General features: G+C 40.2%; 1 protein-coding gene across 27 annotated transcripts in view; it reads right to left on the minus strand.

The window, feature by feature from the left end:
* tcf7l2 (transcription factor 7 like 2) overlaps window positions 1–24,340 on the minus strand; it is a 193,896-nt gene that overhangs the window by 30,506 nt on the left and 139,050 nt on the right. For 24 of the 27 annotated variants that reach the window (XR_005945644.1, XM_041209497.1, XM_041209499.1 and 21 more), the window contains one exon: window positions 14,659–14,791. Coding sequence is in view for 26 of the 27 variants with exons in the window: in XM_041209497.1 (XP_041065431.1) it covers window positions 14,659–14,791 (133 nt within the window). In the remaining variant the exon portion in view is untranslated. The remainder of the gene's footprint in view (window positions 1–14,658; window positions 14,792–24,340) is intronic. The other 3 variants (XM_041209500.1, XM_041209491.1, XM_041209494.1) reach the window with 1 other exon arrangement.

Consider the following 24,340-nt stretch of genomic DNA (forward strand, 5'->3'; position numbering starts at 1 on the left):
GTAATTAAGAACCATCATCCATACCATTGCTCTCTAACCCAGGTACACTGAGGTAAACTGTAGCATTGCTGTTGCCCTTCTAGGTGCTTCATGCAGAAAGTCAGACAACAGTAAACTGAAGGGTTCAGCATCCACTTTTATAAACTGGGATGTTAACCTTCCTCCACTGTATCTGAAAGCAGCTAATTCCATCCAGTTTCTGTGGTTTGAGTTGTTCTATAGGATTTCATTATTATTACCAGCTGCAATAATGGGTTCATCTGCAATAATGCCCAAGTAACTTTCAAGCCTCTAAACTAGTAAAACACCACTCCGCTTTGGAGAGAGTGGAAAATTACAATAAGCAAAACAGCAAATCTATATATCCAACTTTCATGACACCGTTATCTACAATTTTTGAAGAGCAAAGACATCAGACCCTCAGTAATGCACTTGTGTAATCAACTCAGTATTTGAAATCAGAAAGGCCCAGATTTTGCAGTGGTAATGATGACAAAACTATCAGTTGCAAAAAATCATGGTGACTTGAATCTTAACATCGGTTGGACATATCAACTAGCAAAGGTAGTCTGGAAGATGAGTTCATAAGTGTATTCAGGACAGATTCTTAGAACCTACCAGGGAACAGGCCATTTTAAACCTGGCAATGTATAATGAGGAAGCATTAGTTAAAGATCTCACAGTAAAGGATCCTCTAGGCACGAGTGGCTGTAACATGATATAATTTCATATTCTGTTCAAGAATGAGAAATGTGGGTCCATAACTAGTGTCTTAAACTTAAATAAAGACAATTATCAGTGTATGAAGACAGGGTTGGCTAAAATGGATTGGGTAAATAGGTTAATCGGGAAGTCTATGGAGAAGCAGTGGCAGGCATTTAAGGGGATATTTCACAACTCTCAACTAAGATATATTCCATTGAGGCAAAATTACTCTACCAGAAGGATGTTACATCCATGGCTAACTAAAGAAGCTAACGATGTTTTCAAATTGAAAGAAAAGCTTATAATGTTGTGAAGATTAGTGGTAGGCCAAAACTTTTGGAAAGTTTTAGAATCCAGCAAAGGATGACTAAAACATAATGAGGGGGAAATTGGAATACGAGAGAAAAATAGCAAGAAATATAAAAGCAAACAATAAGTATATACAAAGTATATGCAAAGGAAAAGAGTAGCTAGTGAGGATTGATCCCTTAGGGGATGAGACTGGGGAAATAATCATGGGAAACAAGGGAGTGGCAGAGACTTGGAACAAATATTTTGATGCGCCTTCACACAAGACACAAAAAGCATCCCAAGAACGGTAGTAAATTAAGAGCAAAAGGGAGGGAAGAACTTAAAACAATCACTAGAGGAAAGTGTAATGGGAATACTAATGGAACTGACAAGTCCTGTGGACCAGATGGCCTGCCTGCCTCAGATATTAAAAGAAATGGCTACAGAGATAGTGGGTGTATTGGTTATAATCTTCCAAAATTCCCTATATCCTGGAAAGGTCCCAGCAGATTGGAAAACCTCAAATTTAACACTTCTGTACATGAAAGGAGGGGGGATAGAAAAGAGCAAAACATAGGCTGGTTAGCCTAACCTCTATTGGGAAAATGCTGGAAACTATTACTAAAGAGGTAGTAGCAGGACATTTAGAAAAATCACAATACTATCATACAGAGTCAACATGGTTTTGTGAAAGGGAAACTGTGTTTGACAAATTCATTAGAGTTCTTTAAGGATGTAATAAGCAGGGTAGATTAAAGGAGGAACTAGAACTTGCATTGCCAAATGGCACTCAATAATGTGCCAGATTAAAAGTACACAATATAAGCATTTATGATGTTGGGGGTGATATATTAGCATGCATAGAGGATTGACTAACTAATAGAATATAGAGTTGGGATAAATGGATCATTTTCAGGTTGGCAAACTGTAACTAGTGGAGTGCCACAGGGGTCTGTGCTGAGGCCTCAACTATTTGCCATCTATATTAATGACTTGGACTGTATTGTTACCAAATTTGCTGATGAAATGAAGAACGGTAGTAAAGCAAGTTGTGAGGAGGATACAAAAAGTCTGCATAGGGATAAAGATAGGTTAAGTGAGTGGGCAAAAATCTGGCAGATGGAGTTTAATGTGGGAAAATGTGACGTTGTCCACTTTGGCAGGAATAATAGAAATTCAGAACTTTATCTAAATGGAGAGAAACAAAAGAACGCAGCAGTACCAGAACAATCTGGGTGTCCTTGTTCATGAATCACAAAAAGTCAGCACACAGGTTTAGCAAGTAATTAGGAAGGCAAATGGAATGTTGGCCTTTATTGCAAAGGGGGTGGAGTATAAAAGTAAGGAGGTATGTTGCTGCTACAATGTACAGGCTATTCGTGAGACCACACCTAAAATACTGTAGAAAATAGTTTTGGTATACTCGAGGAGGAACATACTTGCTTGCATTGGAAGCAATTAAGAGAAGGTTCACTATGCTGATTCCTGGGAAGAGGGGCTTGTCTTACGAGGAAAGGTTGAGCAAGTTGGGCCTATACTCAATGAAGCTGAGGAGATACTGAGAGGATGTTTCCTCTCATGGGAAAAATCTAATACTGGAGACACAGTTTAAAACTAAGGGATCTCCCATTTAAGATGAAATTTTTTCTCTTGAAGGATTGCTGGTGTTTGAATTCTCTTTTCCAATGAGCAGTGGAGGCCAGGTCAAGGCTGAATCCGACAGATTTTTGATTGACAAGGGAGTCAAGGGTTATGGGGACAGGTAGGAAAGTGGAGTTAAGACCACAATCAGATCAGCTTTGATTTTACTGAATGGCAGAGCAATATCAAGGCGGCTGAATGGCCTACTCCTGCTCTTATTTCTTAAGTTATTATGTTTATTATTCTTCTACAACCAACAGCAACTTCTGGAGTCTACAAATGGGCAGTTAAATTCAGAAATCCAGAAGTGTTTCTAAGCTTGCCCACAGGGTGTGCTGTAGAAATCCCTTGACTGCAATCAAGTAGAAATCATTGAACTGATGAGAACATGCCCTTTACCCAATTCTTCTTGAAAATGTTACCCTTTGTTGAATGAGGCATAGCTGGATTTTAAACATTGTATGAAGTTCAAAACTAATGCTGAATAGGCTTACTGGCCCCACACTTCCTTAGCAAAGCAAGTTTTTCCAAGGTGTGTTTTACAGCATTTATTACAGATGCTCAGTGTTGCCATTGATGGGCAAAGACTACCAGGAGTGCACCCAAGTTATATTTGAGAAATATCAAATTTCTCCATTAAAATAAAAATAATTAAACGTTTTAATGTTTACGAGAATGTCCCAATCACTTATTTCACACACTGCAAAATTTTACCAAGAGTCAAAATTTGGTGTATTTTACTTCTAGTTTTCTGTCTGTCAGAAGACTACAACCTGGCCTCCCAACTGACTATATCTTTCACTACTTGCCCATCATGAACATCATGGGGATATTGTGGCACTTATCACCAAATCTTATCTTGGCCTGATGCACTACTCCTTGGTGCTTCCTCCTCCTTTCAGCATCTCACCTTGTTCCACCCCCTCTCCATCTGTTCTCCACTACCCTCTCAAGTATGATTTTTAAAAACCCTCCCAACAAGATAGCTTTACTGCATTTCTTGGTCCTCTCCATCTCAACACAACATGCACTCTCTCTGAGTTCACTGTCCTCCTACCCTCCCTAAATCTCTCTCTCCATGTAAACTCCCCAACTCTTATTCAGGGCCAATCCAGTGAACTTGCCATCTCATGCAATCTTGCTAGTCCCATTCTATCAATCACAGATAAAACCATCTCTGATCATTTCCTTGTATCACTCATCACCCACATCATCCTTCCATATCCCAACCCCATTTCCTTCTCTATTCGCTCTTGGAAATACTATCCCAATCCACTTACAGCTACCCTTTCAAAAGCCCAACTGTCTAACCTTTGGCCCTCTGATTGCCTTAACTTTTCTGCAGCTACAGATTTTCTCAACCACACCCTCAGCCTCACCCTCCTCCTTTGAATGTCCTGATGCACATTAAAATCATTCCCCTTAGCCATTTCCCCTGGTGTGGCCCTCATCTTCGCTCCCTTAAGTCCAAGGGACACATACTTGAAAGGATATGGTGGACAACTGGTTTTGTCAATCACCACCTAACCTGGATGAACCACATAAAGCGATCCTGCTGGGTCCTGCTCTCATCCGCTAAACTGTTCATGATTCCAAGATCATCCTGGAAGGCAAAGAAAATCATGGGCTTCTTTTTCTCCTTCAAACCACCTTCTTAAAGCCTTCTCTCTGTCTCTTCCACTCTAATCTTCAACAGTATGTGCAAGGAGGTCATGGATTTCTTTTTTCCTTAAGATTAAGGCCCCTGCCCCTGCCATTCCTTCTTCTATCCCACAGGACCAAATTTCCTCTGAACTTCCCCGATGCCCCAGCTTTGAACTTGTATCCTTCTCTAGTTTCTCTCCTATCTCCCCTCATTCATTCTCAGAGTTCATCTTGTTTCCTCAACCCTATTCCCAGTAAACGCTGACCACCCAACTCCCCCCTTATCCCCATGTTAATAGTTCTCTGGCATCAGGTGTTGCCCCTCTCTCCTTTAAATCTGCCATCATTATCTTATTCCTCAAAAACCAACCCGTGATCCCACTGTCCTTGCAAACTACTACTCCCATCTCCAACCACCCTTTCCTCCCCATTGAATTTTATGTTATATTGTCCATAAAGAATTAGGAGCTAATTGTTATGTGAATATACATCCAATGTGCCACGTTTTACTGCTGCACTGCAGCCAAGCACCAAGCAACAATGCATCAGTCCACCTGCCTGTAAAAAGTACACTTGATGAAGCACCAGTATCGAGTGTAAAAGTGCGATTACTTCGAATTTCTGGCAACATAACATTGAAAGTGTTGTTGGCTCCCAAATTTGTCCCCATCTTTCCTGGAACTCCATGGGCAGAAATTTTTGCTCAGCAGGTGGGCACGCACCCGACCGCTCGAGTGTGAAATGATGGCACTGACGTTGGCCGAGCATGCCAACGTCAACGCGCAGTCGCGCAAAAGTTCGGTCGGCGGGCATGCACCGGAGCTGTCAGCACGCCTGCCAACAATTATAAGGTCTTTTAAGGCCACTAAATTATCAATTAAAGTAAGTTTTTCACTGCCCGCCCAATCTAATGGTTGGCGGGCAGGCGAAAAGGCCAAGCAGCCTTTGCATTTAGCAAATAAAATTTTTTTAAAACTTTAAATTTTCATTAATAACCTGTCCCTGCTCATGTGACAGAGTCATATGAGGGGACATGTTTTATTACATTTTAATTAAAAAAATTTTTTTTTTAACTCTTCATCTCTGCCTCGGAGCTGCCTCAGGGAGATTATGTAGCGCTCACTCGTCCACATGTGTGAAGTTCACGCTCGGCCTGTTGCGCTCCCCACCTCCCCCACCCATTCCCGCACAGGCAGCGCTCAGCACAGGCCTTAATTGGCCAGCCAGTGTGAAATCACAGTGCAGTGCCGATTGTGGGTGCCAAGCCCGCCCAACAAATGACAAAATTCTGCCCCTCCAATTAGATTTACACTCAAGCCACAGTCCTAAAATGGTTCTTATTATAGTCATAAATGATATCCTATATAACTCTGACAATGGCAAACTATCTCTCTTTGTCCTTCTCAACCTGTCTGCAGCCTCTGACATGGTTGACCACATCACCCTCCACACCTCTCCAGTGCCACCCAGCTGCGTGTGACTGCTCTCACATGGTTCCATTCTTAACTATTGGTAGCCAGAGCATCATCTGCAAGGGATTCTCTTCCTACTCTTACACTGTTAGCCCTGGTGTCTCCCAAGGATCTAGCCTGGGTCCATTAAGACTTGTCATCTACATTGGAGACATAATCCAAAAAAGCACAACATTAGTTTTCACATCCACACTGATGACACCCAGCTGTACTTCTTCACCACCTCTCTCGAACCCTCCACTGTTGTTGAATTTTCAGATAGTTTATCCAAAATCCAATACTGGGTGAGCAGGCATTCCTCCAATTAAATACTGGGAAGACTGAATCCATTGCTTTCCATCCCCTAAACAGTAATATCATCCCTTTCCTGTTCCTTTAAATCTACCTTGTGGAGAAAGGTCCAAGATTGAAACAGGTCCAAGATTAAAACAGTCTGTTCGCAAACTTGGTGTCGCATTTAATCCTGTGATGAGCTTCCAACCTCATAACTGCACCATCACTAAGACCACCTATTTCCACTGATATATCATCATCTGCCTTTGCCTTGTGACAGCTCATTTGCTGCTGACATCCTCATTCATACTTTTGTTACCTGTAAACTTTATTATTCCAATGCATACCTGGTGGGTCTCCCACATTTGACTCCCTAAGCTTGAGGTCATCCAAAACTCTGACGCCCAAGTCTTCTAACTCACACCAAGCTCTTTTCACCTATCATCCCTGTGCACACTGACTTACGCTGGCTCCAATGTCCTGACTTTCAATTTCTCATCCTTGTTTTCAAATTCCTCTCGCCCTATCTCGATAATCTCCTCCAGCCTCAGAACCCTCTAAGATACCTGCCTCCTTGAATTCTGGCCTCTTGGTCATCCTCAACTTAATTTTTTTTTATTCATTCAGGGGATGTGGGCATCACTGACTCAGCCAGCATTTATTGCCCTTCCCTAATTGCCCTTGTGAAGGTGGTGGTGAGCTGCCTTCTTGAACAGCTGCAGTCTATGTGGTGCAGGTACACCCACAGTGTGGTTAGGAAGGGAGGTCCACAATTTTGACCCAGTGACAGTGAAAGAACGGTGATATATTTCCAAGCCAGGATGGTGATTGGCTTGAAGGGGAAATTGCAGGTGCTGGTGCTCCCATGTATCATTGTCCTTGTCCATCTAGATGTTAGCAGTCGTGCGTTTAGAAGGTGCTATCTAAGCAGCATTGGTGAATTGCTACAATGCACCTTGTAGAGGGTACATTCTGCTACCACTGTGCGCTGGTGTTGGACGGAATGAATGTTTGGGGATGCCAGTTGGGCTGCTTTGTCCTGGACGGTGTCCAGCTTCTTCAGTGTTGTGGGAGCTGCACTCATCCAGGCAAGTGCGGAGTATTCCATCACACTTCTGGCTTATGCCAAGTAGCTGGTGGACAGGCTTTGAGAGTCAGGAGGTGGGTTACTCACCACAGAATTCCTGGCCTCTGGCCTGCTTTTGTAGCCACAGCATTTATATGGCTAGTCAAGTTCAGTTTCTGGTCAATGGTAACCCCCAGGATGTTGATCCCTCCGCAAAGAAGGAATGAAACCAGGCGGATCACCTGGCTTTGACCAAGGCACCGGAAACAACAACGACAAACTCGGCCCTGTCAAGTCTGCAAAATCCTCCTTACTAACATCTGGGGAGAGCTGTCTCACAGACTAGTCAAGCAACAGCCTGACATAGGCATCCTCAAGGAATCATATCTTACAGGTAATGTCCCAGGCACCACCATCACCATCCCTGGGTATGTGCTGTCCCACCGGCAGGACAGACCCAGCAGAGGTGGTAGCACAGTAGTATAGAGTCGGGAGGGAATTGGCCTGGGAGTCTTCAACATCAACTCCAGACCCTATGAAGTCTTAGGGCATCAGCTTAAACATGGGCAAGGAAACCTCCAGCTGATTACCAAGTACCGCCCTCCCTCAGCTGGTGAATCAGTGCTCCGCCATGTTGAACACCATTTGGAGGAAGCACTGAGGTTGGCAAGGGCGCAGAATGTACTCTGGGTAGGGGACTTCAATGTCCATCACCAAGAGTGTCTCAGTAGCACTACTACTGACCGAGCTGGCCAAGCCTAAAGGGCATAGTTGTTAGGCTGGGTTTGCGGAAGGTGGTGAGGGAACCAACAAGAGGTTAAAACATACTTGACCTCATCCTCACCAAACTGCCTGCCACAGATGCATCTGTCCATGACACTATCATAGGGGTGACCGCCGCACAGTCATTGTGGAGACAAAGTCCCACCTTCACATTGAGGGTACCCTCCATCATGTTGTGTGGCATGGCCACTGTGGTAAATGGGATAGATTTTGAACAGATCTAGCAACTCAAGATTGGGCATCCATGAGGCACTGTGGGCCATCAGCAGCAGCAGATTTGTACTTGAGCACACTCTGTAACCTCATGGCCTGGCATATCCCCCACTCTACCATTATCATCAAGCCAGGGGTTCAACCCTGGTTCAATGAAGAGTGCAGGAGGGCATGCCAGGAGCAGCACCAGGCATACCTAAAAATGAGGTGTCAACCTGGTGAAGCTATAATACAGGATTATTTGCGTGCCAAACAGCATAAAGAGCAAGTGACAGACAAAGCTAAGCTGTCCCACAACTAATGGATCAGATCTAAGCTCTGCAGTCCTGTCACATCCAGTCGTGAATGGCGGTAGGCAATTAAACAACTCACTGGAGGAGGAGGCTCCGCAAATTTCCCATCCTCAATGATGGAGCCGCCCAGCACATTGATGCAAAAAATAAGGCTGAAGCATTTACTACAATCCACAGCTCGGAGTGCTGAGTGGATGATCTATTTCGGCCTCCTCCAGGAGGTCCCCAACATCACAGAGGCCAGTCTTCAGCCAATTCGATTCACTCCGCGTGATATCAAGAAATGGCTGAAGACACTGGATACTCCAAAGGCTATGGGCCTTGACAATATTCCGGCAATAGTACTGAAGACTTGTGCTCCAGGACTTGCTGCGCCCCTAGCCAAGCTGTTCCAGTATAGCTACAACACTGGCATCTACCTGGCTATGTGGAAAATTGCCTAAGTAGGCCTTGTACACAAAAAGCAAGACAAATCCAACCCGGCCAATTACCGCCCCATCAGTCTACTCTCCGTCATCAGTAAAGTAATGGAATGGGTCATCAACAGTGATATCACGCAGCACTTGCTTAGCAACAGCCTGCTCATTTGCATGCAGAATGGATTCCGCCAGAGCCACTCAGCTCCTGACTTCATTAGAGCCTTGGTTCGAACATGGACAAAAGAGCTGAACTCCAGAGGTGAGGTGAGGTGAGTGACTGCCCTTGACCTCAAGGCAGCTTTTAGCCAAGTGTGGCAGCAAGGAGCCCTAGCATAACTGAAGTCATTGGGAATCTGGGGGAAAATTCTCCACTGATTGGAGTCATACCTAGCACAAGGGAAGATTTTGTGATTGTTGCAGGTCAGTCATCTCAGCTCCAGGACATCACTGAAAGAGTTCCTCAGGGTAGTGTCCTCAGCCCAACCAACTTTAGCTGCTTCATCAATGACCTTCTTTCTATCATAAGGTCAGGAGTGGGGAAGTTCACTAATGATTGCACAATGTTCAGCACCATTCGAAACTCCTCAGATGCTGAAGCAGTCCATGTCCAAAGGCAGCAAGACCTGGACAAAATCCAGGCTTGGGTTGACAATTGGCAAGTAACATTCGCACCATACCTAGTGCCAGGCAATGGCCATCTCCAGCAAGAGAGAATCTAACTATCACCCCTTGACTTTCAATGGCATTACCATCACTGAAACCCCACCATCAACATCCTGAGGGTTACCATTGTCCAGAAACTGAACTGGACCAGCCATATAAGTACTGCTTTAAGAGCAGGTCAGAGGCTCGGAATCCTCTGCAACAAGCAACTCACCTCCTGACAGCGAAGCACGGCTGCCCGTCCCAGTATTTATTGCCCGTCCCTAATTGCCCTTGAGGAGGTGATGGTGAGCTGCCTTCTTGAACCTCTGCAGTCCATGTGGTGTAGGTCGACCCACAGTGCTGTTAGGAAGGAAGTTCTAGAATTTTGACCCAGCAACAGATGGGTCACCCAGGCCCTAAGCTCTGCAATTCCCTCCCTACACCTCTTTTGTTTGAATGAGTGAGGCTTCGACAACACTCAAGAAGCTCAAGCTAATCCGGGACACAGAGCCCTTGTTTGACACCACTTCCACCACCTTAAACATCCACTCCCTCCACCCCCAATTCACAATGGCAGCAGTGTGTACCATGAACAAGATGCACTACAGCAACTCACCAAGCCTCCTTTGGCAGTACCTTCCAAAGCACCTCTACCACCTAAAAAATCAAGGGCAGCAAGACACATGGGAACACCACCACCTGCAAGCTCTCCTCCAAGCCACACACCATCCTGACTTGGAACTATATTGCCATTCCTTCATTGTCACTGGATTAAAATCCTGGAACTCCATTCCTAACAGCACTGTGAATGTACCTACACCAGATGGACTGCAGAAGTTCAATACAGCGGCTCACCACCACCTGCTCAATAGCAATTAGGGATGGGCCACAAATGCTGGCCTTACCAGCGGTGCCCACATCCCACGAAAGAATGATTTTTTAAAAAACTTACTTTCCCCCCTTGAATAAATTCCTTAAACCCTATCTCTTTGACCAAGCTTTTGGTCATGTGTCTCATATTTTGTGAAGCACCTTGGGAAGTTTTATCACCTTAAAGACACTATATAATTATAAGTTGTTGTTGATTGGTTGCTTATCCTGCTAGATGACATCACTGTTGCTGGATGCCTGGAGATCCCCTTGATTTAGCGCCGAATTCAGACTGACATTAGGAACGGGGAAATCCATGATACAGAAATCGCTGGATCTTTGTTGCCAACTTTCTTCAAGGTCGGCAGCAAGCGCCACCATTTTGCTGTTGACTGTGAAGTCCAGGTTAAGTTAACTTACAGCTCAAGGTTAACAAACTGTGTTCAATGTTTACTGCAGTGATTATACTGGAAACATTTAAATTAATTTATTCATTATTTCTAATCTTCCTTGTGTTTGCGATGATCAAATTTAAACACCCCAAACATGAGATTTTCAATTTCCCATAAGAATCAACTGTATAGCTGAAAAGTATATGAGCTTTTCAACACTTTCCTGTTCAGACATTCAAAATACTGCTGAGCCCAATCCTGTTCAATTGATTAACAAGTGCAGCATCGCAGTTCAAAAGCTGAATTGTAGTTGGTGGGGTAGATGCTTAGATGCACTTTGGGCTCCTTGTAGCCTTAGCTTCAACTGCAACATTGATCAGTGAATGTAATAAATGCAGCAAAACGCATGTGGAAAAAAACTACTCTGAAGAAATTCGCTGCTCCATTGTTGAATTAGCTCCAGGTGATCGAGTGAAATAGTTCCTGCCTGGTTGTTTTAATTTGCTCAGCAGAACATTGTTACATCTTTCTCCAAAAGTTTAATAACAAGTTGCAAGACTCAAAAAAAAATTAGCAAACTTACTCCCTCTTTTTGGGGTACAAAATATAGAGAAGCACACAAAAAGAAAAAACTGGTAATTTCAGCTCATTTCCTGGTCTGCCATCAGATGGATGCTCATCTCTGCCCATCTCATTTGACAGTGGAAGTACTCTCCCTGCTCCCAATTATCCGACTGTGGCAGAAGACTCCCAGCAGGGCAACATAAATCCTTTAGGGATGTCCTCAAAGCATCCTTCAAGAGGTCAAACATTCCTGTGACTCATGAGAGTCCCTGGCTTGTGGCCACCCAAAGTGGAAAAGGTTTAGTCAAGAAGGCACCAAACACATTGAGAGACTATGCCAGGAACACACAGAAACAAAGTCAAGGCACTGGATAGAACACACAAATACAAACACCTCATCTGCCGACTCTTCAAGCACCATCTGCCCCGCATGTGACAAGAGTCTGAAGTTCGCACTTGGACTCATCAGCCATCTCAGAACCCATCAAACTGGACTGGAAGAAAATCACCCTTGATCCTGAAGGGCCACCTAAGACAACAACAACCCTCCCAATAACATCTAAGTTACTCAACAGAGAGCTATGCAGTTGCTAAGTAGCCTGGCATCATAATTGGAGCTCTTACCCCAATATGGCTCCATGATAGATAGCCCATTACTGGATGAAACTCTGGATGGCCTGGTCAAGAAATGTTGTCAAAAATCAAAGGAGCTTTGCTATGTCAATAGCATTAATTAGTACATAGTAACAAACAGGACTATAGTAGGAGGGACTTTCCATAAATTTGCTACAAATCTACAGTAGTAAACAGCAGCACCAGATAGGACTTGTTCCTTCATCATGTATATCCTCTGCACCAAGAATAGAGCAACTTTCGGGTCAACCTCCAACAAATCATGAACAATGTCCAAATGGGATAGATGGAGATCCTGCAGATCTCAAAGCTGTCTCAGCATTTTAGTAGTACTGCTACTGGCTCTGGTCAGTTAAGACAACAAAAATCAAAAATCACATTTAGGACATCAATTACTCAATGTTATAACCTGCTAATCTGATGGGGGAAGATGGACAATATTGAATCTGTGCACCTCAATCTACCTACAAATCAATAGCAAGATCAGCCGACTAAGTCATATACCGGCAAGCCACAGGAAAATCGGGCCTTCTACTAAACCATCGCATGGCGATCTCTCTTTCTGTGATCTGTTGCTCTTCCTAAATTATGTTCAAGTAAAATGGTAAGTTTGAACATAGCTTTTTGGGCATTATCATAATCTAAGATTTTTCAATTTATAATGGATGAAATGATATTCTTATGATTCCAGCTTGGAATGTTAATGTTTAAAGAGAAATTTGAATACCTATTGTTAACTTAAAGAAAGTACATCACAAGATTTCACATCTTGAAACAAAAATAGACTTTGTGTGTATGAAAAAATTAAAGAAAGCAAGTACTACTAACAACGCTATAGTTTATAACTATATATGCTATGAATTCAGTTTTATTTTTACTTCTCCGCCCCCAACACCCACGACCTCCCAGCCAAGATTTCCTTTATCTTACAAAATCTTGCAGGCTCATTCACTTTTCTTGACACATAGGTTAGCTTTTAAATGTAATTAACTCAAACTTGATGATTTACATTTACTTCAGGGTTGTTTCCCCAAGTATTTAATCATGTTTTCCATTTATCTTATATTTAACACATCAATCTTCAACCTACATGTTGTATTCCGAAAATAAAAAGTCACACCCCTAATGAACTATGGAATCAGATATTCACAACAATACATTTCAACAACTTTGTACTCCAACTTTAAATTTCTAAAAACAAATATAAAATGCAAGGCACAAAGTTTATGTGTTCTATAACGAAAGTTACACCAACATGTAAAAACCTAATGTGTACCAGCTCAAACTAAACTTCTGAGTTAAACCTTCCAATGAGCTTTCCAAATTCTGTCTCGGGGGAACTTGGGGCAGGTAAGAGCTTATCTGGCCAAGGAAAGGGATAAATCTTAAAATGTGAATTAGTTAAGGTGGAGGCTGGGCAGAAATAAAAGTAATAAAGTGATCAAACTTTGGATTTCCTGCACTCTTATCAGTCTCTTATTTTGTGAGCAGATGAGACTTCAATTTGAAAATAAAATATTTATAACTTATGTAAATGAAAGGAAACCAATAATTGGCTACAGGATATTGCAATGTCTTCCACTTAGATGTTATTGTATGGTGGATCTTCCATTTAGGTATTATTATACGGTGGATCAGTGGAGTACACTGTCTGTTAAGACCCTTATAGAAATTCATTCAGGTTTAATGGGTATTGTGAGCACAGTAAATTATTTCTTTTAAGTTTGAAAATGTTATAGATATTTAAGCTTCTTACAACTGGTAAAGTAGTTTGTGATTCCATCCCTGGTCCTTCATGTTGTTTTATTCCAACTTTTTTCCTGTCTCCTCCCCTTCTCCAGCACTATTCCAGGCTGAGGCAGTTAACCTGCTCTATAGCTCCTTACCTATGGCACTCTATAATGAGCAAAAGAACCAGTCTTCAGATTTCAAATCACTGTTCAAAGTGGCTTGCATCAGTTTGTCCCTCCCCGAAGGATCGCAAGCAAGAATTCATGAGCCAATAGGTGATCACAGTGTTTTTTAAAAAAAATCTAGGATGAATGCTATGCAAAAGAGTTCTTAGGAGCACAAAATATTAATTTTGCCACAATTGGTGCAGTGGTCAAAGCCCAAAAGGAAAAAACTATGCCATGTGAATGGTGATTTCTGGAAAATATTTCTGTGGGAAAGTTCTACTTATTTTTATTTTGAGCTGAGTAAGCAGTTCAGACTCTAAAAGCATGGCATTTTTTTTTTATATTTCTTGCCAGGCATGTAAGTATTTCATAGGCCTTTTTCAATTTTCACAAATAATTCTGTGAATACCTTTCTGTATAATTCTAAAAGAACACAGAGAATAGGTGCAAGTACCATCAGCAAGTACCCAAATGGAAACTGAGCATGCGTGAAGTCTGGCCAATAGCACTCTTCCATTTACAAGTCACCTGACTGTGGAAACAGCAGAAACAATACCGGCATGAAATGATGTTTGAAAAGGTTTACTTTTCCACCAGTCATTCATTGCTGGCAAATTACACATGGAACATTCTGGCATGGAATGCACAACATTTAAATTCAATTACATTGCTGATGCACATTATTGAAAATATATAGTACACAAACAACATTCAATTGTCATTTAGTTCTGATGCAGACATGGATCTCCCCTAATGCCTTCTGAGTAAAGAAAAATTCAGAAGAATTTCGTCTGAATCGTACTCTGATCCCAGAAGCATGCAGCATTATCAGTGAAGAGTTCTTCCCTTTACCTACCTGTTTTGGGGTCCACATCTGCTGGTAAGTGTGGTGGAGGGTTACCTGGTGTGAAGTGTTCATTGCTGTATGTTATCAGTGGCGTTAACGGGTGGACATGATGGGGATGTTGCACAACGGGTACTTTGTTAGACTGCCAAAAGAAAGACAAGAAAAAAGTGGGTTAGACAACAGCAACCAACCGATGAACCATAACTTAGACTAATGGCACTGAGTTGAAAGGGGCCTCCAACAGGGGACACTTGAACATATTAAGTGTTGTCAAAAATCAGAGGCCTGCATTAGGTGATGAATGGTTCCCAGTCAGATTTTATTTTGATATATGTCATCTCCCTTCTGCTATCAATTTAAAAGAATTGTAACAAAGGAGAGTAATTTGAATCACTCTGTAATAAAGCAACCATATCTGTTACTATTTATCAATCAGGTTTCAGTTACTTAGCAAACATCCACATTTCATCAAGTCAACACCCAAAAGGTTGTCCAAAAAAAGCTCATCCAAGGAAAGTGAAATTATCAAAAATATAAATCTCTTAGGGTTGTAATGATAAACAACCGTGATCACAATGAAAGAGAGGTGCTGCTTTTACCTGGTACATTTAGCTCAGTATATGAATTGTCAGGAACAAAAATATCGCCTAATCCTTTTGTCCATTTTATTGACTCCCACCCAACTTGCCCACGAGACTCTATAACCATTACTGTCCAAAAGACCAATTACGAGTGCAAGGAACAATTTTTATAAAAGCCAATTTTGATCAATATCAAAATAAAAATAACCACAGTAATCAAAAATACTTGAGTCTTGGTGCAACAATGAGCCTTTATGATAAATTAGATCTAGCACACTTTAATTCATTTATGGTACGTGCCAGCATTCAGTGCCCATCCCTAAGTTAGTGTACTGTGAATTCGAATATTAATTTAAAAATGAAGCTTTAACCACGAGTTTGAGGAAATATTTCCACACAGAGCTTGTCAACATTCAAAAAAGAAGTAACTGCTTATGTCACCACCAGGTCTGCTTTATTGAATACCATATAAGAGTTATGTATTCACTCTCACACACACCCACACACATACACACAAGAAAGCAAGTACGTGATTTAATTTTGTCCTTGTTAACTAGCTGAGAACTAAAGACCCGAGAGTAAACCAGATTGAAGATTCCTAGTAAAATAAAAATCTGAAAACATCCAACATCACAACCCATTCCAGTGTTGTCTATGTACTACCACTCCATCTCTTATGACTTTGTATATGGGCCTACCAGTGATATCTAGCAGCGCTAAACCAATTGTGCATTTTTATTTTAAAAGACTGATTAAAGGTTTATAAGACTGATTAAAGGTTTATACAAAAAAGTAGTTTTCAGAAACTATTTTTGAACTTATGGAACCATAATGGTATTAAATTTTCTGATCCTGTTTTACTTACATTCAACACGGAGTGCACAAAAGCTCATTTTTACAGCTACTTGCACAGATGTGCATATTTTGAAAATCACAATTGACGTGCAGGATCCACAGGGTTAATATTGTTACTATTTAGACTTTTGATACAACAGTAGCCCAAAGGCAGTCATAAATAACCAGGAGACTCTTTAAGAAAAACAGATCTGCTTCCCATCGAAACAAATGAGAAGTAAAACCTGGAACTTTAGCACGAAGATTTCATCATGATGCTACAGGGCATTTTCAGCTGTGGAGTTGCAGCTGCTTGCACTTTGCGAGAAGGCTCTGTCCACTGGCATCATAAGTCCCCTGTAAGTTTACGTTTCGGAAAGAATTTGCTGTAGAATCCCGAGAGCAAACAGCAGGAGGCTACAGCTAGTTATTTACTGTCTACAGTCTCTCCTGTTTCTAATTGGCGCCTGCTACTGTCGTAATGAGTTTATATGAGGCATGGACAATATAGAATAGATCATGATTCAGTTTCTTCCTCTTCATAAATGATTTGAAAGTCCTTCCCATCATCAACAAACTAATTTCAATCGTAATGAAACATTTATTAACAAAAAAAAACAATTAGGATCCAATACAATCTGACTTCAATCCATCTTATTTTAGAGGTTTCTTTGATCCTACACCAAATTCCCTCCAAAATCTATTTATTTAGGCTAATAAGGTTAATATCACAACTAGGTTAGTCAAGAACAGCATTAATTTAACATGCATTAACACATACAAAAACAGTAGTTAGAACATTACCTCTTCTGCAAAGATCACAGGTCTAATACAGTCTCGAGTAAATATTTCCAAAGAAAGCACACACTGGAAAAGAATCTCAGCTGTCCAGCTCCCTCAGTTGTAACAGGACCTGATCTGATGCAACATTTGTACGACACCCCTCGCTGATGAATCAGGAATTGATCCAACTTCCTTTTGAATGCCTTGCCAGGGTTCAAAATTCAATTCACTCAAGTTTGTCTTAAACTAAGTTCAACTCTTGCCCCATTTTGAACATTTAAATAATGGGCCTAGTTATTCATTTTGCACAAGATAACTCTCCACATCCATCTCAATTCCTTGCATTATTTTAAATGCTTGGTTATTATTCTCTTCTAGCCTTCTATTCTGATAGAAATTAAACATTATCTTCCATTCATGGCTCTATGAGATTAAAAATGGAATCATAAATCTTTTCCACCATATCTACATTTTTTGTTAAGTCACATTCCTTGTGGCTGTACACAACAGAATTTATTCTCTCTCCATTGGCTGCAAGGGTCCCAAATGAGTTGTGCAAGTCTCAATCCAATTTAATTGGGCACAAATCTACAGCACAAAACTTCCCATATATGGCACTAAATAATCAATCTCATTCAGAAAAGCCATAAGAATAGTTAATATGAAAAGTCATAGCTACATGGAAGTGGATAACTTTGCTAATTTTGAAGTTTTGAGGCTTTCTAGGATATAGTCAGTGCTTTGTCTGGCCTGAGATTGCTTAATATAACTGACTCAAATATCATCCTACTTAGGAATACAAAAATGCAAATCAAATTATTTCCCCGAAGAATAATTGAAAACTAACATAATAAAATAGTAAAATCATCATCTGACTCGATACTTTTAGGTGGCTTAATAGAGAGTAAGGAGGGAGAGAAAATAAAAAAAAACATGAGGGAGAGAAAAAGTGGGAGGGAAAAAGAGGGAGAAAATTAGAAGAATAAAAGAAACACCTCTCTCCAAACAAAAAAATGTATTTGCACGGATTCACAGACACTTAAAAAGTACCTAAAATCAATACTTGTTGCCAAGAGACAGCCTAACACATGAATTATAGCCAACCATCAGATTACATTTTGTCCAAATGTACTTTTGCATCATGCAACATTGCAGGCCAGTTGACCAGTGCTCCCAAGTTGATTCTGAGTTCAGCTGCTCATTAAAACTCATTAGGTAAGAAAACATTCAGGTGCTACAAACAACTTGTAGAGCACAATGAATATCATAAGGTAAAAGACAGTTACCATCCATAACATAATGCAACTCTACAGATTACATCATTAATTGCACTAGGTTAAGCATGAAAGATGGTCTACAAGGTCTACAGGACCAATAACAAAGTTGCTTGATAGCAAATACCACAAAATGGGGGGAGTGAATTATGCCTGGTGCACATTTTATATATTTACAAAAAAAACTCAAAACAGTTTTATTGTATCTCAAGAAAAGTACATTTATCTGACAATTGTCATCTACTAAGACAAAATAGTAATGGAGGAAGACCTTACTCAACCCAATAGTGTCTCATTTTTCCGATTTGGTATCTGTTTATTTTGGTTTCATGTACTTAATATATGCAAATCATCAAAACATATGCTGAATTTCAAAGCAGTAGAACTGGGTTTTGTTTTGTACTTTTACATCTGCCAGGAAATGCTGTATTTACTAGATTTTCAAGTCAGTGAAAATTTTGAACAGCAGATCTATGGGCATCTCTTTAATTTAAATGATTAGCATGGCTTTTAAAATATAACTGCCTTCCAGTAACATGCAAAGGAGAAAAATACTCCAATAACAGAGCCTGAAGAAGCTAAAAATGTGTAGAGTTCAAATAATAAGATCCACCAATTAGTAACTGCAGTGATGTTAATTCAGTTCTCTGACACAGATTTCTAACCTGGTGATCAGCATCTACATTAAGTACTGATGAGTACCAAACACTCACGCCCTAATCACACAGCAGCAGCCAAATTCCGTAAAAATTACTCAATCCACTTTTGTTCTGAACTAAAAGCAACTTGTGTAAATGGGTAATAGTATTGCATAGGGGAAAATGACACAAAAAGTGTAATTTTTACTGTTATTGTGTACAAATACGAGTTATTCTTGTGGGAAAACTCCCTCCACAATCCTTAAAGCTTTCAATTTTGTTCCTTCAGGGACAAAATGACACACACAAGAAAATACTGAATGCATTTGACTGTAACATAGGAAGAGTCTACCTTCCACACTTAGGATAAAAAATCCATCAATATAAATTGTATCAGCTTGATATGTAGTTCATTTGTTCAGCATTGTTATTGTGAGCTCTCTCTGATATTATCTATTTGTAAGGTGGAGAATAGAGAAAAGCAATTGCATTCTGTTTATTTTATTAAGCATGGATAATTGTTTCTTGAATAGGTGAAATGGGGATGAAGATATTATTTAAAAACAAAAGGCCTTTTATAATGTATTTAGCAGCTTCAACTTGTATATGCCAGAGACAGTTATAGTGATTTTTTATTACCCGGGTACTTCCCCTGCTCAAATGTGTCTAGCAAAATAGAAGCAAGATAAAATCAGAAATATAAAACTACAATCACCTACAGATAGAACCACTTCTGCACTGTCAATGAATGTGTCAAATTCACTTTTCATCGCACGAGACTTCTACTAGGGATTAGGAATTGCCTTCTGTGACGCAGCCCATTCTTCCTGTGAAAACCATAAACCTGTGGCCTATGTAGGTCACACCTGTATAGGCACAAGTATAAAATGTGTGGCTCTGTGCCAGGTTCTATAGTCCTGCTCTGATACCCAACGTTTACTTTTCTCTCCTCCCCCATTTTTATTCATCAGTTCCACACCACCACCCCAATTCACCCCCCCTCTATCAGCAGAGGTCATAACCATTTTTATCCCTTTGGCAGAATTTTCTTCCTTAATTGTGTTAGCCATGAAACTATGTTCAGTGGGTAACGATATCAAATAATCTTGTCACTTGGCTCTATTTAAAACTGTGTTATTTGGGATTTACATGAAGGAAAGAGGATGTTAGAATATGAAGCTGTTGCCTAGGGAGGAAACGGAGGAAATGCCTGTAGGAAGTGGGACTGTCCATCAAACAGTGGCAGTAGGCAGGCTGTGAAGGGAAACCCCTCCTCTTGGATCATTGCACAACACTTTACCCAGGAAACTCTAGAGTCAACCTCTGACCTTTCAAGTGTACTTAAGCGTCACATTCCAAATAAGCTGCAGTGGGAGATATTTCACTAGGGTGGACCCTACACAGTATTCACAATCAGGAATGTGGCAGTCAAAGATTGATTGAACACTCATACTCCCTCCTCACGTTTTTTTTTAAAGATTGGTAACCCGAGAGAAATGAAAGCTTGCCATTCACCTCTGATGTCATTAATCAAGAGGCAGGCAAAACAAACTGGAGCTGCTGTGACCATCTTTCTACCCAGTCCCTTCTACTGAATGCACCCCTATTGCGTTCATTGCAGTTCTGTGCAGCTGAAGAAAGATTGGGTCTGAAAAGTGCATTTGTGCTCAAAGTACAATAAAACAAAAGCAGCTACACAAGGGGACTTGTCAGGCTGCCTTCCCCAGGCTAATTCTGGCAAGTCCTTTGCTTTGCTTAAATTACTAGCCCTGAGCTTGGCTATACCCAGACATGGCTTACTGTTCCAAAGCTACTAATCTTAATGGTCTGCAACACTACATTCTCTTATTCTGAAAGTCTGCTCTCTATTAACTCCCTAATTGCTGGTCAATTATGCCCAACTGCAATTTTTAAAAGAAGAGAGTTAAATTTTGAAACTCTCCCCATAACGATAATTCTCCATTAACAGAAGTCGAAGGATTTCCTAAAGGACAAAATTTAAATCCATTCATTCAACTTTTTCTTCACATTTGCACCCACCAAAAAAAAACCTTCACACCTGAGTAAGCATTTTCTTCCAAATCTACTTTTCCTATTCTTATTTATACAGTGGTCTGCGCCCTTTCACAGTATTATACAGCTCATTTCTGGCCAAGGTCTTGCCCTTTGTTAACTGGCCATTGTTCCCAAGGACAAGGCCTTCATTGACTAGTAAAACTCTCCTGTTCAGAAAGAGGCTTCTCTTCTCCTCCAACAAACGATGACAGGACCAGTGACACGACAGCATACAAGACAAAACTGCACGACCAGGCAGCACAAAACCTCTTCAGAATGCTCTCACATATTTCCACGCTGTTCCAGCTGTCAAGAAAGAAAGACCACTTTCTGGCCACCCAATTGTTACAATTGTATAAGCAAAACCAAACTAAAAGCCAGCTTTGAGGCTTAATATCCTCTTAAATCATTTGGTAGGGAACTACTGCTATTAAATGCATTTCTTATGTTAAACCATTAATTGCTCAGCTATACCAGTTCTTGGCCTATTTTGGGAGCAGGAAGATTTTAGTGTATTTCAGTGAAACAATCACCCTCCTGGTGGCACTGTCAGTGAACACCAGCATTCTTAAGAACTTTCCAACCCGATGGCTCTCTTAGTGAGGTTAAAATTTCAAAAGACAAATGCACAAATATGTCAGAACTACATATTCTAGAGCAAACTAAACTCACTTCTTCACTGTACTACTCTCTCTGTATGTAAATAGCTGAAAGTAGGCACTTATTTGTGCAAATTTCTGAATGAAAAGGTTAGAATCATCAAAACAGTTTGGAAGATTTTCTCAATAGCCGTTTTCAGATAACCACAGTAAAGCTAATGTGGAACAGGAAAAAAAAGGTGTCTTTTAGGAGGGAGGTGGTGGGGGTGCCTTGTGTGTGATGAGCCCACACGTAAATGCATGTCTAGGACTCACATGTCTTGTAAAAGAATAATTAAGACCGCTAGATAAACACAGAGAACAGAAGACCACAAATGAAGAAGCAAACTTAATAAAAAGGTGGATTAACATAATATCACTGCATTTCATAGTACATTAAATACCTCAAGAATATCTGAGTTACCCCAAATGGAGGGTGCATTCCATTGCAACTGCAGTGGCTTACTGAAAGGAGCCTTTTATCCCAACTGCTTTAGTAATTCCACCGCTTTAGACATACACTGGCCATCTATAAGTCTTGAAGCCATAGAAGAAAAAAGCATTTGAGATTCTCAAGAGTAACCCATAAACGTAACCTACACTATGTCAGAAGTTTGTGCTATTACAGAATGTTAAAATAAGTCGTTAGTGCATCTAATTCTTTTTCAGAATATTACATTTTCAGAACGTTACATTTAATATTTAAAATTATTTTTTAGTAAGCTAGTAAGTTTTGGATAAATCTTGCAGTTCAATTCACACATTTTGAGTTAATAGAAGACAGCTCACCACCACCTTCTCAAGGACAATTAGGAATTGGCAATAAATGCTGGCCTAGCCATCGATGCCCACATCCCGTAAATGAATTTTTAAAATGGATCCTGGTCTTAATAGTCATGCAATTTTACCAACTGTGCATTTATTTAAATGATTGTTTCTTATTTCCGTTTGATAACATTGAGCCTGAGGGCAGAAAGATTGTGTTCTACAAAGCAGTTACCATTTCTTACAATGCACGTATGCTTATTGAGAGGAACGTTGAGCATCGCTTCCTTTAGCAAAAAAAAAATCAATTTGCACTTACAGCAGTTCAGTCTAACATATAAAAGAGTTTCACAGAGTCCACAGTACAATGACTGAACTCTGTGTAGGATGTGTGTGCCAGACTGGACAAGTAGTACAAGGAAAGTTAACTGACAGGCAATGATCGATTGGTGTTTCAGGTTGACAAATTCCAGCAGTACAAGACATCTGCCAAGCATGTGACCTGATAAATAGCAGCACTAAGGCTCAAATCCAAGTGTTCATTTCAGTATAAACCAGAAAGCAGTCGTGTGCGAGCAAAAAAAAACCCTAGAAACAGAAAAAAAAGGACAGTGGGACAATTTTATAAATGCACAATAAAGGTTTACTTTTTTTGAAATGATTGTATTTTCATGGCCTTCAAAACATATGGAAAATGATGACAGTACCTTTGTGGCTATCATTTTGCCTAAAGCGCTTAGTAACATTAATGTAGCTTCAATCAGTGAAATTACCATATTAAGTGATTAAGCAACAAAATATAGTAGAGGCCTCTTAATGGGAACACCCACATGGAGAGCAAAATGTTTCCTTTATCCAATTACTACTAAACAAATATAAAAATCTTGAGTGGCAATCAAGTGCGTATTGGAGGTGACAAAAACTGAAGTCATTAATTGATCTTTAACAGCAGGTTTGCAATATATGAAGAGAACGCAGAACTATTTCAGTGTGTTTGTTAGAAATGCATTCATCCAACACAATTAAAGAGAAGCCTGAGCAGCTCGGATTGCAAATGGTCCTAAATACTTAGTTAAACAGATTTACCTACTACTTCTATTTATCTCCCTTGATTCAATCATAAAACAGTTGCAGCTTTGCAACGTCAGGCCAAAATGTTCACCACAAACCACCAGTCTTGTCATTAGAGTGCATTAGGATTAAAATCAGTCATGAAGTATCCGCTCAATTAACAAATCATTTAACTGTAGGGGGTGTACTCTACTGGGTTTTTAAAAATAAAAATAAAAAATTATACCCAAACAACATGTAAGGGTATATAAAAATGGGGGTGTGGGGGGGTGCGGGGAAAAGACAATTCAAAATATTGAAGGAAAAGATAGTCTACAAGGTAAATTCAAGTTTTGGAGAGGTGCTATATTTAATATGCTTAGAACATTTAGCTCACGTCCACAATAATGCAAGTTCATACCACTTCAAAAATAATGCTTTTTATCTACAACCAAAATATGCAACTTAGACTTTCAGACATTATTACTTCGATATTAACAAGTTCTATAAGAACTTATTGTATGTTATGCTTAATACTTTAACCAATTCTCACAGAAATGCTTATAGTTTGCTGTAAAATGTCCCGTAAGACACTTTACATTTTTGGGTATGCTATTCAAGTGCCAGTAAATACAACAATAATATAAAAATGGTTAGTTGGTTAATTATAATGGAGGAGGGGGAAAATGACAAGAAATATTTATCAAAAAATAATAAAGTTTCAGCTTTAAAATGCTCATTTTATTTGTTCTGGTGGTATGTTCAGAACATCTGGCACTAATTTTGTTCATAGCAGGAAAAAGACAGCCCCACAGCAGTGGAATACATATACAAATGAAAACCTCAACCTATATACATATTTAAGAAAAACATCAGATTTGTTTTTAAATCCAATCAGAACGCATAATATTAGACCCAAATCGTCGTTTGGGTACATTCTAAAATATCATTGAATGGAAGGCTTTTGTTACACCACCCCACAGTGCACAAAAATATGCCAAAACCTCAAAAGTGAGGTTTTCCTGTGAACTCAAAAAGACTGTTCAGAAATACTCTGCATATTCCTTTTTAAA

Source organism: Carcharodon carcharias, chromosome 17 (assembly GCF_017639515.1).
Source record: "Carcharodon carcharias isolate sCarCar2 chromosome 17, sCarCar2.pri, whole genome shotgun sequence".
Lineage (NCBI taxonomy): Eukaryota > Metazoa > Chordata > Chondrichthyes > Lamniformes > Lamnidae > Carcharodon > Carcharodon carcharias.